Genomic DNA, 15,664 nt, shown 5'->3' on the forward strand with positions numbered 1-15,664 from the left:
ATTTATATCATTTATTAATATATTTAACATATATATATATATATATATTTTGTTTTTTATTTACAAGTGTCACGTTTGTCTTTTTTGTTCATGTATGCTATAGCTACTGATCTTAAAATCAAAACATACTTATTTATTTTATAACTTCAGTTATTGCTTTATTGCTCTACCATATCAGAACTACTTAATGAATGGGCATTAGGACCCAGGGGGAGGCCATCTAAAACAGTCAGTCAATCTAATCATCTTTCAGACAAAACTTTGCTTCAAGAATGAACTACACTGCTGATGATATCTAATTACTAGCACTCTGGATACATGTGAGTTAATGTATTCCTCTTATAGACAAGACGTATCTGCATAATGTTTTAAATTGGGCGAATGTCGATTTTTAAATATAAAGCCCATATCGGCTTATTCCGATATCGGTCCGATAATATCGTGCATCCCTAACACAAGCTGTTTAGAAAGCTGTCTAGTCTTTCTTTATACCTACAAACAGAAACTAAAGTATTAAAACTAAAAGCATTAGCATATGACCACCAATCATGTTTATTCATAGCGCTTTATACAATACAGATTCACAGCTTCACAATATTAAAGAGATAAATAACGGGACCAATCATGCGGAAATTTACGTTTTGCTATAAAGCAGTTCCAAAAAAAATGCAATAGTGTCATTATTCTGCTCAAGACAGTTTAGCATTGAAAAGCTTTGCAAAAAGTTCATCAATTATGAAACAATTATTCAATTTAGCTATAAGTAGCTCTACAGAAAACAACAGCATCATTATTCAGTTTAATCCCGTGTCATTATTCATATTCATATGCTGCCTATTAGTTGATCATAAATTTGACTTACCCAGTCACAAATATGGAAAAATGTCATTAAAAACTTTTGGGGTTTTTAGCTCTAAAAATTATTCCAGCGTTATAAGTAATGCATAATATATAACACCTAATAAAAACCTATTTAAATCCTAAATCATGCTTTAATAAGGAGGCAGACGTGGACGAAAAACCGAGAACAGATGCATGTTTTTGTCCTGTTAATCACAAGCTCCGATTCCTGCCCCGAGCCGCTCGGCAGCATTCGGTCCCACCGAGTGAGTGTGAGCGTGTGTGTGTCTGTAAGTGTAAATGCATCACTGGGAGTGTGTTCATTGAGGCATGTAAACCAGAGCAGAGACATGTAAGTCAGCAGAGGCCCGAGCGAGGCTTTAATGAAAGCAGCGTGTCAGCGGAAGGTGTGATGAATTCGGGAGACATGGGAGGGGGAGAAGGAAGAAAAAGCAAGAGGGAAGATAGAGGCAGAGGGAGAAGGGAAGAGCGGAGGGCTCTTAGCAGTCGGGTCCCCAGTGTGAGAGCGTGATTCCGGCAGCTCGCGGCGGGAGAATCTTAGAGGCTGGAGTTTTGCTTTATTGGAGCCTGGAAATCAGTAAACAAGACTGATGTGTGTTGGGATAGGATGCTAAACCCACTAACGCGCTCTCCATCATCTTTTTCTATCCGTCTTTTTTTGTCTATCGCTCTCAATTTTCTGTCTATTGTCTCTTTTGGTCTGTCAGTCTCGTTAAGTCATTCATGGCAGAACTTCCTTCATTCTCTATATCTCTCCGAGTAGCGTTTTAACATAGCCACGGTAGCAAAATCATCTACTCATCAGAATTATCAGATTTTATCACTAACCTCTTACACAGTGCCTGTTGTACCACTAGTCTCCAGCTAAATCTTTCAAGGAGAGCTGCACGATGTGGAGAAAATATCCAATAGCGATTTTTCTACTAATTACAAATGAAGTTTGAAATGCTTAAAAAAGCCCTAGATTTGCTGTGCTGATTTATTAAGCTGCACAATTTTGCAAAGAAAAAATACATTAACATGCCTACATAATAATAATTATTTTTGATAATTAATATAATATTTTATTATTATAGTACATTTTAATTTATTATAATATATCATTATTATTAAAAAATAATTATTATATTATATTATATTATATTATATTATATTATATTATATTATATTATATTATATTATGCATACACACACGCATACAGGCACCAATTATATATATATTATATATATTTAATTACTGTTGTAATGTAGTGTTATGCATAGCCATTAAATGTTAGCTCTCTCAAATAAAACTTAGAGAAGGTTCAAGTTGACAAATCTGTTCACTTGGACAGTTAATTAAATCCATCAATTCATTAAAACTGTGAATTAAATAATTATATATAATTATATAAATTATATAATAATAATATCTGTTACATGAATGATGGTGTTCTCTAGTTATATCAGGGGCCTTTTGTGAATAAATCTGTTCAAATCCCTCAAATCTGGGGAAATCATTGGGAAATCATTGTTTTTGTGTTATAAAAACACTGCTCTGATTGCAAAGAAAAGTAAATTAATTCATTAACTTGTAGTGTAACATGAACTTGAAATTATGAGCACCTTGAAGCTTCCCCAACACTGTTTTTTATATTTTTTTGTTATATGATTAAGTGCGTGTGTAAGTGCGTGTACGCAAGTGCTTGCCTAAAGCTCCTTCTCTGTCATTTTTTTTCGATTGCAACCTTTTCTGCTCCACTTTCTAATCTTAGAGGAAAGAAATCAGACGCACAATCAAGCACTGCTGCCCATGAGGGCCCTCAAATCATCACGAAGAACAAAAAAAGATGAAAACGTAAAAATGAAAGCCTAAAAATGCCATTTACCCTCGTCAACCATCTGTAACGTGCACATTTATGCAATACTGCCCTGACAACCTATAATTCAAGACTCAATTACCATTCCAGAAAAGTGCACCGTATGCACAGGGACTTTCGGACACCCAAGTGGATGCCTTTTGCCATGATTAAATGACAACTCTTTTGATTGGTTCTGATTTGTTGACAGCTCCGGCCAATCAGAGGAGAGAAATAGTAGGACAAATATCAGACAAACATGAGAAACAGAGAGAGAAAAACAGTGAAAAAACACTTAAATTAGGCCAAGAGCTTTCATCTGTCCATCAAAGACGGTGCAAACATATCCGAAAATCAACAGCCTCTTTGAGTTCATTAGGTCCGTAAAGATTTCAAAAAGTTTTTGAAATCAAACACATCGCTAAGCTATGAACTCAAAGTCTAGGCCATTCAGAAAAATACTTTGTTTTTCCTTCAAAGAACATACCAGTGACCCTAAATCTCACAGTCTAAAAATACCCAAACAGAGCTGTCTTAATCTAATATTTAAAGGAATAGCTCGCCCGAAATGAACATTTGCTAAAAATCTATTTACCCTCAGGCCATTCAAGATGTAAATGAGTTTGTTTCTTCATCAGAGCAGATTTGCAAAAACTTACATTACTTACAATATTACTTACAATATTATATTACAATATTACATCACTTGCTTACCGATGCATCCTCTGCAGTCGGAACGAGAGTCCAAACAGCTGATAAAACACTGCAATAATCCACACTACTACAGTCCGCCAAATGACATCTTGTGAAGCGAAAAGCTTTGTTTTTGTAAAACGCAAGTTATTACAAAACTCATTTCCAGTTAAGTCATCTATAAACAATACTGCTTTCTCAAGACATCACATCTGAATCCGGACAGAAATGAGTACAGATCAAGCATAGCTTGCGGGCCAAAACTGTCCAAAACGGTCCTAAACTAATATTTTGGATTTTGATGCGACAAGATGTAAATTTATTGACTGGAGTCTGACTACTTGTGGATTATCGAGACGTTTCATCAACAGTTTTGACTCTCATTTTGACGGCACCCATTGATGATCAATCGGTGAGCTACGTTTCTCCAAACATGATGAAGAAACCAATTCATCATCTTGGATGGCCTTAGGGTAAGTAGGTTTTCATCAAATTGTAATTTTTCAGTGAAATGTTTCTATAAAGGGATATTTCCCTCAAAAAAGAACCTCAAATCACCTGTGTATATTAACACAGATGTTTTTTGGCAACAGGTTTGACTACCTGAAATAACTCAGACTGAAAGTACTGGCACACATTCCCTCACTTAGCGGTTTGAAGTGTGGCGTCGGAGGGATGATTGGTCTCCTCTCCGAGTGCAATAAGAGCGTGTGCACCTGGCCACAACATCTCATTCACAGATGTGTTTTCCCTGGGGTAGCTTGTCTCTGAAGCCCTCAGAGAGCAGCGGTAATGAGAGGAATGGATTGTATTGATGCTAGTGACCCGCGGTCCACGGAGGAATAAAACGAAACAGTGGCGACTGACAGGCTTCATTACACATCCTGTAAGAACGCATTAACGTGCCCTCATCCCCACCTGAGTCACCTTTCTCTCTCTCATCTCCCATCTCTTCTTACTCTGCCTGTAGAGAAAGCAACACATAAATGAGACCTCCTTATTACTACAATTGATTCTCCTGGGCAGCAGTGAGACTAATTAAAGAGCAAAAGGAGATCTGTGCTTAAATCTGATCCTTCTCAAAGTTTTCTTTTGATATAAACATTCTAATCTCACGCTCTTTTCAAAGTTTTTCGAGATCAGATTTTGTCGGCTATGATATACACACAGTTATTTAGCTCTATACTCGTACTAACATCAACGTACTAACATTTTATTTCTTTAAATTGTAGGATGCATTTTGGGAGATCACATTGTTACTGCAATGAAACTTAAATTGAATGAGACAATAAGTCTGAACAATAAAGTTTACCTATATTAGCTGTTACCTTCTAAGGCTGTTCTAAAATTATTTCATATTATATTATATTATATTTAGAGCTATATCACATCCAAAATAGGTTTTTGTTCACATAGTATATGTGTGTGTACTGTGTATATTTATTATTTTATATTATTTTATATAATAATATTGTATAATATTTAAGAAATATGTTACCCTTATATATGAAATATATTTATTTATAATATCAATTATATATATATATATATATATATATATATATATATATATATATATACAGTATATATATATACAGTATATGTATATACATGTAAATATAATATATATGTACATATTTTTAAATGTATACTGTATGTGTGTGTATTTGTATACATCATAATGAATATACACTGTGCACACAGATATATTATGCAAATAAAAAGGTTTATATTGAATTAAATTAATCTATTAACTATATATATATATATATATTTTTGTAAATTTTATCATCATGGATTTTGGGGTGATCTATATTTGCAGCATACCGAATAACATTTATCCTATAAAGAAGCACCCTTTAAAAACTCTAGGTCTCCTGAACTATGGCAGAGCAACCTCTAAGCAATACAATTTTTCTGTGGGTACATCAGGTCTTTTGCATCCTGGGTGTAATTCACTGAACACTGTATTAAGTGCTGCCTACAATCAGAGAGGAGAGACTGATATCGGCGCGTCTCCACAGGGTTTAATGACGGAAGGATCATGCCGCGGCCCAATTTCCTCCCCTGATTAGACAATCAGATCCTGATGACATCAACATGCGCAGATGGTGCTTCTTCAGCCGTTTATTTATTAATGAGTGCTTGTGTATTTTTATCAGATGGGGCCTGACGCTAGTGCCCCCAATAGAGAAAAATTACTAGACTTTGATGTTTTTGGATGGATTTTGTTTGATGCTGCTGACGACCCCATTTCCTTAAAACAGTACGTTTCAACTGGCTTTGCTTCAGGACCCAGATATATATATATTTATTATTTATATTTATTACAGATATGTACATACACACACATGCATGTATATATTTCACAAAAATGTTAGGTTTACATATGAAATATTATTTATTTATAATTTAATTTATATGAATATAAAAATAGACATGTAAATGTAAATATTTTTAAAATATATATGAGAGGTATATATATATATATATATATATATATATATATATATATATATATATATATATATATATATATATATATATATATATATATATACATATATATATAATGAATTAATGTATTTATGGGTGGTTCCTAATATTACTTATATATAAATTAATAACTTTTATAAAAAATTTTTTTAAAAAACTGCTACGTGTACCGTGTTGAGCTAACTTAGACTTCCTTTTTGTTGATTTTGATTGCTTTCACTGTTCTCATTTGTAAATCACTTTGGATAAAAGCGTCTGCTAAATTAATATATTATATACATAAATGCCTGTGTGTGTATATACATGGGTAGTTGACGTATTAATGTGTCCTATGGTGAGAAAGAAAAAAACAGTTCAATCTTTCTCATGCTATTTGTAACTTGAAGTATGAAGATACATCATTAATAGCTCATGTTGTTTATGTGTTACATTTTTGCAATGTCACACCAAAGGACACAGTCCAATTTTTATTTGTCAACTACCCACATACATATACATACACATTTGCATATCCCTCTAAAACACAACAGCTCATATTTTTAGAACACAACCCACCAACTAAGAACCACTGCCATCTTCTTCTGAAAATCACCGTCCAATTCTGGGAAAGGTGCTTCCACTACAGCAATCCTAAACTTCTTTATTGGCTTGAAAGGAGCACACTACCCCCCAAAATTGTCATTTATAAGGATGTAGCATCTTTCCAATGGAGTGTCTGGAAGCTGGAGTGCTTTGGTGTCAGATGTAGTGTGTAAGGAGCAAATGGGGTTAAATAAGCTGGCGGGGAGAGACGCAGTTGTGTAGCTGACTCTATTGTCTTTAAGGGTGCTGCGAGACAGAGGTTGTTGAGCGCTGCAGGAGATGGCTGAGTGAGACTGACAGCGAACTTGATTGCCATTTGTCTCGCTGTGAACTACTGCCTCGCTTTTGAGAAAGAAGGGCTAAGAGAGAAAGAGATAGACTTTGAGACAGACGGGAGGCCAAAGTGCCTTCATCGTATAACAAGAGGCCAGCAGAGAAAAGAATTAATAAAATAATGAAGAAACTAAGATATGACTGAAGATCTTAGGAATTGCTGCACAATGAACTGATCACCCATGAAAATACTTAATTTCTCAATTGTGTGAAGCTTCACTTAAAATTGTTTAGATTTTGTTCTGCTCTTGCCAAAAAACTACGACTTGGCAAAGTGCAAAAACGTTCAGCCACTTATTCAGCTGTTTTAGTCTTTTCTTCCAGTACAGTGATTTTTAAAAAGTCTTTTTTTAAAGTTATATGACATGAACCAAACCAACCAGCCACGAGGTCAATCACAGAATTACAAACTTTGATTTAACTTTGACATTTATTCACAAGTCGGACAAAAAAGACTTTTACTGGAAAGAAGTACAATCCCATAAAGCACTGCAAATAAAAAAAATAAATAAATAAATTTCAAAAGTGATAGTTGATAAGTGTTTAATGAAGCTCTGATTGGTTCTATTCTCTGATTGGTGGAATTTCTTTGCAGAATCATGGGTAATGCAGTTTTTTCAAGGGGGAATTTCATCATTAAACACACTTATTTAAGTTGTAATAATGCAGACTGACAGCTTCAGTAAAAGCATGCTATGTATTCCATTAAGAGCCTCGCAGTGCACAGCAGGTCTGTACTTAAAGGTTTATAAGATAATATTAAAAATCAGTTCCACTTAGAAGAAAATGAATGGGATTTTCACTTCCAGAACCTGACTTGTACTCTACAGTTCACTTTAATAGTGATTTATGTCCACTCTGAGATTTCTTCCGTGCTCCACGGAAGTAATGACAGCACGCAGGTCTGGAGTGGCAAACAGCGAACTGTTCCTTTAAAAAGTCATCAGCAGAAGAGAAAGAGATGAAGAAAACAGGAAAGAGTGAGGCATGGAGGTGTATCCCGTACCTGTGGGAACGGCCGCGTCCATGGAGGGTCTTTCCCAGGTGTTGACTTGCTCCCAGGCGAAGCCATTAGTCCCCAACGCCACGCTGTAGCCGCAATTACTGTAGTGCTCTTCAAACGAACAGCTGCCTACAGAACACACACGAGAGAGAAGAGGGGAAGATGGCATATGTCAACATGATTAAGCCACGGAGTGCCATCATTACTTCATCTTCGCTAAAAACACGATTTTCCACCACATTAAGCTTTATGCTAGCCGGGAGCTAAGGATTAGAAAGCCAGGATGAAATAGCACTAATTAAATGTACTCGTTTTAACACATCTTCTTGTATCGTAGCTTTGAGAGGGGGTTTATTTAAGCAGTAAGGTGCAAGAGGGCGTGCTGTATTGTGAATATAGACATGACTAAACGACCATTGCTATTTATGACGTGTAGCGAAGTGACACAATACAGCACAGCCATTATGCTTTTAAGAAATGGTTACCACATAGAAAAAAATAAGTCAAGATCACAGATTTTTGCTATCTTCTAAAGCTAATTATTAAAATGGCTCAGAATATTAAAATTATAACTTATTTTTTATTTTATTTTATAAAAATATTTATTTATATATTAATAATAACTTAATTTTAACAAGTGCTGTATTTTCTGAATGAAATTATGAATGAAAATAAGTAGGAAAAATAGATAAAAAAGTTTTAAAAAGCAGTTCAGACATATTATTAAACTATCATGAAAAATAAAAAAGTGAAGCTATCATGAGAAAAATATTATATATATATATATATATATATATATATATATATATATATATATATATATATATATATATATATATATATATAATAATGACTATATTATGACTGGAAAACTGTATTGATTTTGTTTTTCTGCTTTATACAGTGCCACTCACTGATATTGGCACTCTTGGTAAATATGATCAAAGGAGCTGTGAAAAATTAATCTGCATTGTTAATCCTTTTATTTAAAAATTCACTAAAATCTAACCTTTCATTAGATAATAAGAAATTAAAATGGTGGGAAATATTATTGTAAAATAAATATTTTTTTCTCAAATACACATTGGGCACAGTTATTAGCACAGCTAAAAAAAATCTCTGAAGTGTATTCCCATTTACATTCACAATTTTGAGCACTTCAGGGTGAATTGTGAAAACGAAATTATCCAGCCATGTCTTTTCTGTTTCACCCAAATATAAATAGGAGGGAAAACAAAGCCCGAATTTCCTTTAATCATCCATCAAAATGAGAAAAAACAAAGATTATATTTTTGATGTGCAGCAAAAGATAATTGAGCTTCACAAATTAGTAAAGTGGCTTTAAGAAAAAGAGCTAGAGCAGTGAAAATGACCATTTCCATCATCAGGGCAGTAATTAAGAATTTTCAATCAACATAAAATGTTAGGAAACTGTCTGAAAGAGGACGTGTGTCTACTTTGTCCTAATGCTTGGTAGCAAGGAGAGTTTGAGTGGATAAAGACGGGTCAGAAAACCTTGAAAACAACTACTACATCACCACACCATCACCAAACAGCGCCTACATCACCACATGTTTGGGAGGATTTCGAGAAAAATTCTTCCAGCTCATCCAAAAAAACTAACTCCAGGATGTTTTATTATCAGACACGACTGGAACTTCAAATGGGACTGGCTTCTATGGTCAGATGAAACTAAAAAAGCTTTTTAGCAGCAAACACTCAAGATAAACACAGGGATAAAAATGTGTACAATGAAATATAGCTGTATTTTTTGATGTTGTGCCTCTATATTTCTGCTGGAGGTCCTGGGCAACTTGTTTTGACACATGACATCATGGATTCTATCAAATACCAACAGATAAAAAAAAGTGACTGACTCTGTTAGAAATCTTATAATGGGCCATGTTTGGATCTTTCAACCGTACAATAATCCAAAAACAAACCTCAAAAATAACACAAAAATGGGTCACTGAGCACAAAACCAAGCTTCTGCTGGCCATGTAGAACCATGTAGAAGATGAGTGAGGTGAACTGAAGAGAAGAAGCACAAACATGAAGCTGGGAATCTAAAGGGTCTGGAGTGATTCTGGAATAAGGAATGGTCTCTGATCTCCTGTCAGGTGTTCTCTAACCTCATTATAGGGGAAAATTTTGAGCTGTTAAACTGGCAAATGGAGTTTTTAAGTATTGAATAAAAGGGTGCCAATGACTATGCCCAATGTGTATTTGAGATATCCCCCCATTTTAAATTCTCATTATCTAATGAAAATACAATTTTTGTGATTTTTCAAAACAATGCAGATTCATTTTCAAAACCTTCTTAGATCGTATTTACCAAGGCATGCCAGTGAGAGGCACTGTATATTGCGACATAATGCTAAATGACGTATATGTTAAAGCTACAAAAGTGATTTTTCTATTTAGTTTTTTATTAAGATTGCCTGTTTAAGCTGCTGTGATCCAATATACTGTTACACATCTATTTTCTTTCTCAGTTGTTTACCTTCACCTAAACCATAAGCAACTGCGTTTACAAGGATATTTGCAAACATGCATTTTAACGTGATTGTGAATAAATTCATCTGATACCCCGATGTGACTATATACGGCACATTGCGATATTGATGCTAAAACTATATATTGTGTCAATTTCGATTTCTTGTTTAGTGTCGAACTATTTATTTTTCTGAATCTTTACAGGGTGGGCTAAATGTATCAGACAGCCTCATTCGATTGGATGTTACTTTCTGTACCGCCCAACGCGAAAATCTCTTAGGTTTGTGTGCGTGTTAAGCGCTCAGATTCAACATGATGAAACTTCTGCCTGCAGGATACTTACATTTACATTTCTGCATATTTCAAGGACCAAACATTCATTGCCGTCTTAATTTGCCCCTGCGTATTAAGCTACACAAGAGGATTAAAATGCTACAAAAATAATTAATTTGCCATGAGCACTGAAAGGCGATGAATCCTACAATACCAGCAAAACTCGCAAGGCACATCAAAGGTATTCTCAAAGAAATCGCACAACCGTAAAAAACAATAATAGTAAAATATTCAGAATTTTCCAGGGGGAGCGATCGGATAGCCTCGCGATCTATTGAAGGAAAAAATTAACCAGTCAAAGACGTGATTTTGTGGAACACGACTGCCCGCTGGGGTTCAGTTAGACAGCAGCAGAAGAAGAAATGAGGTCTCATGTAGTTTATGTAACCCTCGGTTTCTAATTGCCTTTGAAGTGTTCACATATTCATACCGCCACCCTGCTCGTCCCCGGCCTATGCTGGGAAAAGAAGATGTTTTCATACTCAAAATTGAAAAGTGTCAAACAATTAGCATAGCATTGCAGTGTGCGGTTTTTGTTCTGAATTTTGGGTTTGTTGAGGGATGTTAAGGGATTCGGACACTTAAAGAGAGATGCAATAGCATAGTATCACTGATAGTATCTAAAGTTCAAAAGCCTTTATATGTGTACCACTTTAGAGACGTACAGGACTGTACAGAAATCTCTGACTTGAGAGTTTAATCCAACAGGTGACAGAATTTACAACTCAAACACAAACCCATGGCAGATATTTTTACTGTAAAGATCTTTTTAAATGACAAATTTGTCATACATCTTTAATGAGACCAACGTAAGTACTTTGCGATATCTGTATGGCTCATGAAAGCTCAATAAGTTCAAAATATAAGTGAGAAAATGTTATGATGAAACATACACGTTAAACTAATGACTAATAGACAACAATGTTGATGAAATTAACATATAATATTTGATTATTAAAAACACAATAATCTAATTGTAATAAGGTTTCTGTTATACAGTATCTGCTGTCAGCAAAGTCTATCCGAACGAATGGAAATATAATAAAATGTGCTAGAACCATACTTCACATACAAATATTTACAAATACTAATGAGATCACATCGCACGCACACACACACACACACACACACACACAAACATAAAACAAGCACAAGTTCTTCATTTCTCCTCTAATTAACGTTGCCAACCAATTTGATCCATTATTGATAAGTTGCCCCACAGCAGACAAGCAACAGTTTCCAATCTCATCAGTGGCAGACATGGCAGAGGTACGAGCTTGTCTCGTCCCCCACATCTGCTCCTCGCGGCTCCACTACTCTCACAGCTCGCTGGCATATGCCCTGCCGCTGGCACGCTGTCAATACGATGTTTACCGAATCTAGCGTTCGCGCTGCCCTATCAGGAGCGCTTGATGAACTTAGAGATGATTTCACGGCGCGGGAAAGAAAGGAGTGAGATTTGGGGCGGACGTGGAAGGGGTTTGATGGGTAACATCTGCTCGATTAACAGAAGGGTTTGTTTACACTCTGAAAAATAACTGGCGTGTACAGAAACAGAGGTGTCACGCTCTTTACTGTTCTCTTTAACGGCAACATGAATAATTGTGTCTTATAACGCCACTAATTTACTTTCAAAATATAATAAACAGACAGAAGCTACAGAGACAGACAGAACAGGAGGATGACGGGACGATAGGCAAACAGACAAAAGGAACAGACAGAACAAGAGTACGAGAGAGCGACTGACCAAAAGACCAACAAGAGAATGAAAGAATGATAAAACAACAGAGAGAACAATATAATAAAAGAATAAAAGTGATAATGTTAGAATGACAGAACAGTAGAATGACAAAATAACAGACAGAAAAGAATGACAGATAGATAGATAGATAGATAGATAGATAGATAGATAGATAGATAGATAGATAGATAGATAGATAGATAGACCTTGCTAAAATGACAGCTTAATGTTTTGAATGTTCACCTATATTTTTCATCTTTTAGTTACGATCTTAGTTAATAGATACTGACGTTATATTCATGTTTGAGTTTAACTGTATTAGTCATAAGCATATGCTGTGTCTTTCTTGGCCCTCACCAGTGGCATTTCCAGTCGAGCACACAAATAGTCCGTTTGAAACTAAAGTGATTATGTCCACCCCACTAAGCACAGATAATAGCTCAGATATCTGTTGTTAATGCAGCGATCAAAATGCTGTTTAAAATCTCATCATCTGTGTATAGTTTATTTTCTGCTCCAAGCCACATCCAACTTTATCGCAGGTTTTATTTGTGTGATAGAAACACACTGGCTCATTTTTAAGAAGTATAGGCCTGGTTGTTCCATGTTCGTCATTAATTTCTTTTGTCTCTATTTCTAATATTACAACCTCTAATTTCCCTTTTTATTAAGTATTACATGAAAAAAAAAATTCAACCACAGGCTTATTATCATTTTCTATCCTGTTAGTGTTTTGTAAAACCCTAAACTAACAAAAGTCATTTCCTAATGATATCAATCCTAGGAAGTGACATGGATTTGATGAATCATGATTTGAATTGTTATATATATTCTTGCAATATCAGTCTTTTTTCCCCTCTGAACTGGACGATGCAACTTGCAATTGTGAGTTTATATTGCAATTCTGATAAAAAAGTCAACATTACGAGTTAAGTCAGAATTGTAAGATAAGTTTGCAATTGCTAAAACTAAAGTCGGAATTTGCGAAATTCTGCATTTCTGACATTTTTCTCACAATTCTGATTTTATGTTTAGCCACTGCACATTTAAACTCCGCTATTCTAACTTTATAACCCATAATTATTCATATCATGCAATTTCAGAAAGAAAAAAAAGAACTGCGAGTTCGTATTTTACAATTCTGAGAAAAAAACGTATGTAGATGTAAGCTCGCAATTGTAAGAAAAGTCAGAATTGTGAAATAAAAAGCTTCAATTACTATAAAAACGGTCTACATTTATTTCCTTATTTCCATGTTTCTGTTCATTTGCAGAAATAGGCTACTACCTCACAGTTAAACATACTGATTTTACGAAACATCAAAATGTAATGCAGAACATAACCCAGAGTTTTTTTTTTTATATCAATATTATTGATAACAAGAGACGGCTGCTGTTGTGATTATGGAGTCCACGGGGAGAAAACCAACCCCACCACCCCAGAAGCCAATCAGATCAGACGGGAGCACGAACCAAGAGCAAGCGGGCCAATTTAATCCAAACACACGTACGTACGCATGCACACACGCACACACTCATTTTGAAGGCAACCTCACACGGCTTGTCGCTCTGAATTAAGCAAGAGCGGCCTGACACAGGCGTACAATGAAGAAGGAAACTCCACATCACACGCTCACTTGTTTCCCGTCTCCAAACACCTTTTAGCACACAAGCGCGCGCGGTCGCTCTCCAGCGAGCTTGTCACTCATTCAGTGTAGCAGCTCCATCAACCTGAGCTAATGCAACTTTTTCCACCTCACCTGCCGCCTTTAACCTCGTCCGCTCGGGCCACAGAATCCATTGTGCGCTGCAAATCTCTCCCATCCATCATCTGTGCTACAGGTGCAGCCGTGCCTGCCGAACGGACGCTGATTTCCTAGTTTCACTTACAACAGAAGGACAAAGAGGTGCCAGTCCACCCACGCCCGAGCAGATATTTACCACCCTCCTCGACGCCAACTTCCTAATTGTTCAAACTCATTCATACGTCCCCCATATACTAGCTGTACACACCTCAGCGATTCCTTCATTTAGTACACACTACACCCACACAAAGACAGCAGGACTCGGGTCCTCCAAGAACAGGCATCCAACAGACATTCACACTTTCTCCAGCGCGAGTGGGAAGTGTCGTGTTGCTCGAGTAGGTTTTCGCGCCTTTAAAACACTACATGGATTACGGGGTTCGGTACCCCGCACTGCTCCCATGGATCCTCACGCTGCGCGACTTGCTAAAAATCACATTTTACACCTTCGGTTGCAACACTCTGGAGTTAAATATCAGCGCTAGAAAAGCAGTTTTGACCGGACTTTCAGTGCCAAAACCATTTTCCCCCATAGACCAAGTGAAAATGCAAAAAGCTTTTGCCAAAAACTCAATTCTCACCTTTTACAATACCCTGCAGTTCTGCTGACAAATGGCGTGTTTATTCCTTTACAGTGCTATTTTTTTTTGTTGAATAATTTGTAAGAATTAATCAGCTGCCATATGTCTGCGTTTCAAAAACTCTGAGAATTTGATTAGTGCTACTAGTCTTGGACTTGGTAGATCCAGCCCGATCTTGCGGAAGTTCGTACATCTTTTACAAGGTGGCATATTCATATGACCTTACTCTCACAAACTCATATGATTTCTGCTAAATCATACGTATGTTACGAGTATGCATGTTTTATACATATTTTGCTGATTCGTACGAATTTGTACGAACGAACTACACCTAATCCATCAATGGGGTTTAGGCAAATCGTACAAAATCGAGTGAGGTCGTATGAATTCGTACAAATTAGCCACCTCGTTAAAATACGTATGAATTGGTCGTGTCTTGGTAGATCTCTTGACCTGGTTTGTTCTGATCAGCTGACTCCAGCTGAAACTTCCTACAGACATGGGATTCTTCCTTTCCCACTGGCTGAATAGGCCTCATACTTTACCTTAAAAGCTCATGTTAAATCTCTTCCTCCAGGTTTCTCTGAAGAAAACAGTCTATAATACTCTGCAGTATAATATTTGACATATAAGGTCAGGATACCTTCCCTGCAGAGAAATAAACAGCTTAGAAGAGTTAGAAGAGAGCTAAAAATGGACAGAATTGACATGGACAATGTTGGTCCGTTACAAACCAGTTTAACAGTGCTACAATACCACCTTGAATAGCTTTAAAATTCCTAAAGCATATTATTTGTTCAGAATGTTACTTACATAGCTAACAAGCTTCTTTTATTATATCAACTTTAATATTAATATGGTAAATTTTACTATACACCACGGTAAAAAAGTAATTGCTCATGC

At 35.9% G+C, this 15,664-nt stretch overlaps 1 protein-coding gene across 15 annotated transcripts in view; it reads right to left on the reverse strand.

Moving 5' to 3' along the window:
* ptprt (protein tyrosine phosphatase receptor type T) overlaps positions 1-15,664 on the reverse strand; it is a 207,313-nt gene that overhangs the window by 157,939 nt on the left and 33,710 nt on the right. For all 15 annotated transcript variants that reach the window (XM_043242178.1, XM_043242190.1, XM_043242191.1 and 12 more), the window contains exon 2: positions 7,810-7,935. In XM_043242178.1, the coding sequence (XP_043098113.1) occupies positions 7,810-7,935 (126 nt within the window). The remainder of the gene's footprint in view (positions 1-7,809; positions 7,936-15,664) is intronic.

Source organism: Puntigrus tetrazona, chromosome 6 (assembly GCF_018831695.1).
Source record: "Puntigrus tetrazona isolate hp1 chromosome 6, ASM1883169v1, whole genome shotgun sequence".
In the NCBI taxonomy this organism is placed as follows: domain Eukaryota; kingdom Metazoa; phylum Chordata; class Actinopteri; order Cypriniformes; family Cyprinidae; genus Puntigrus; species Puntigrus tetrazona.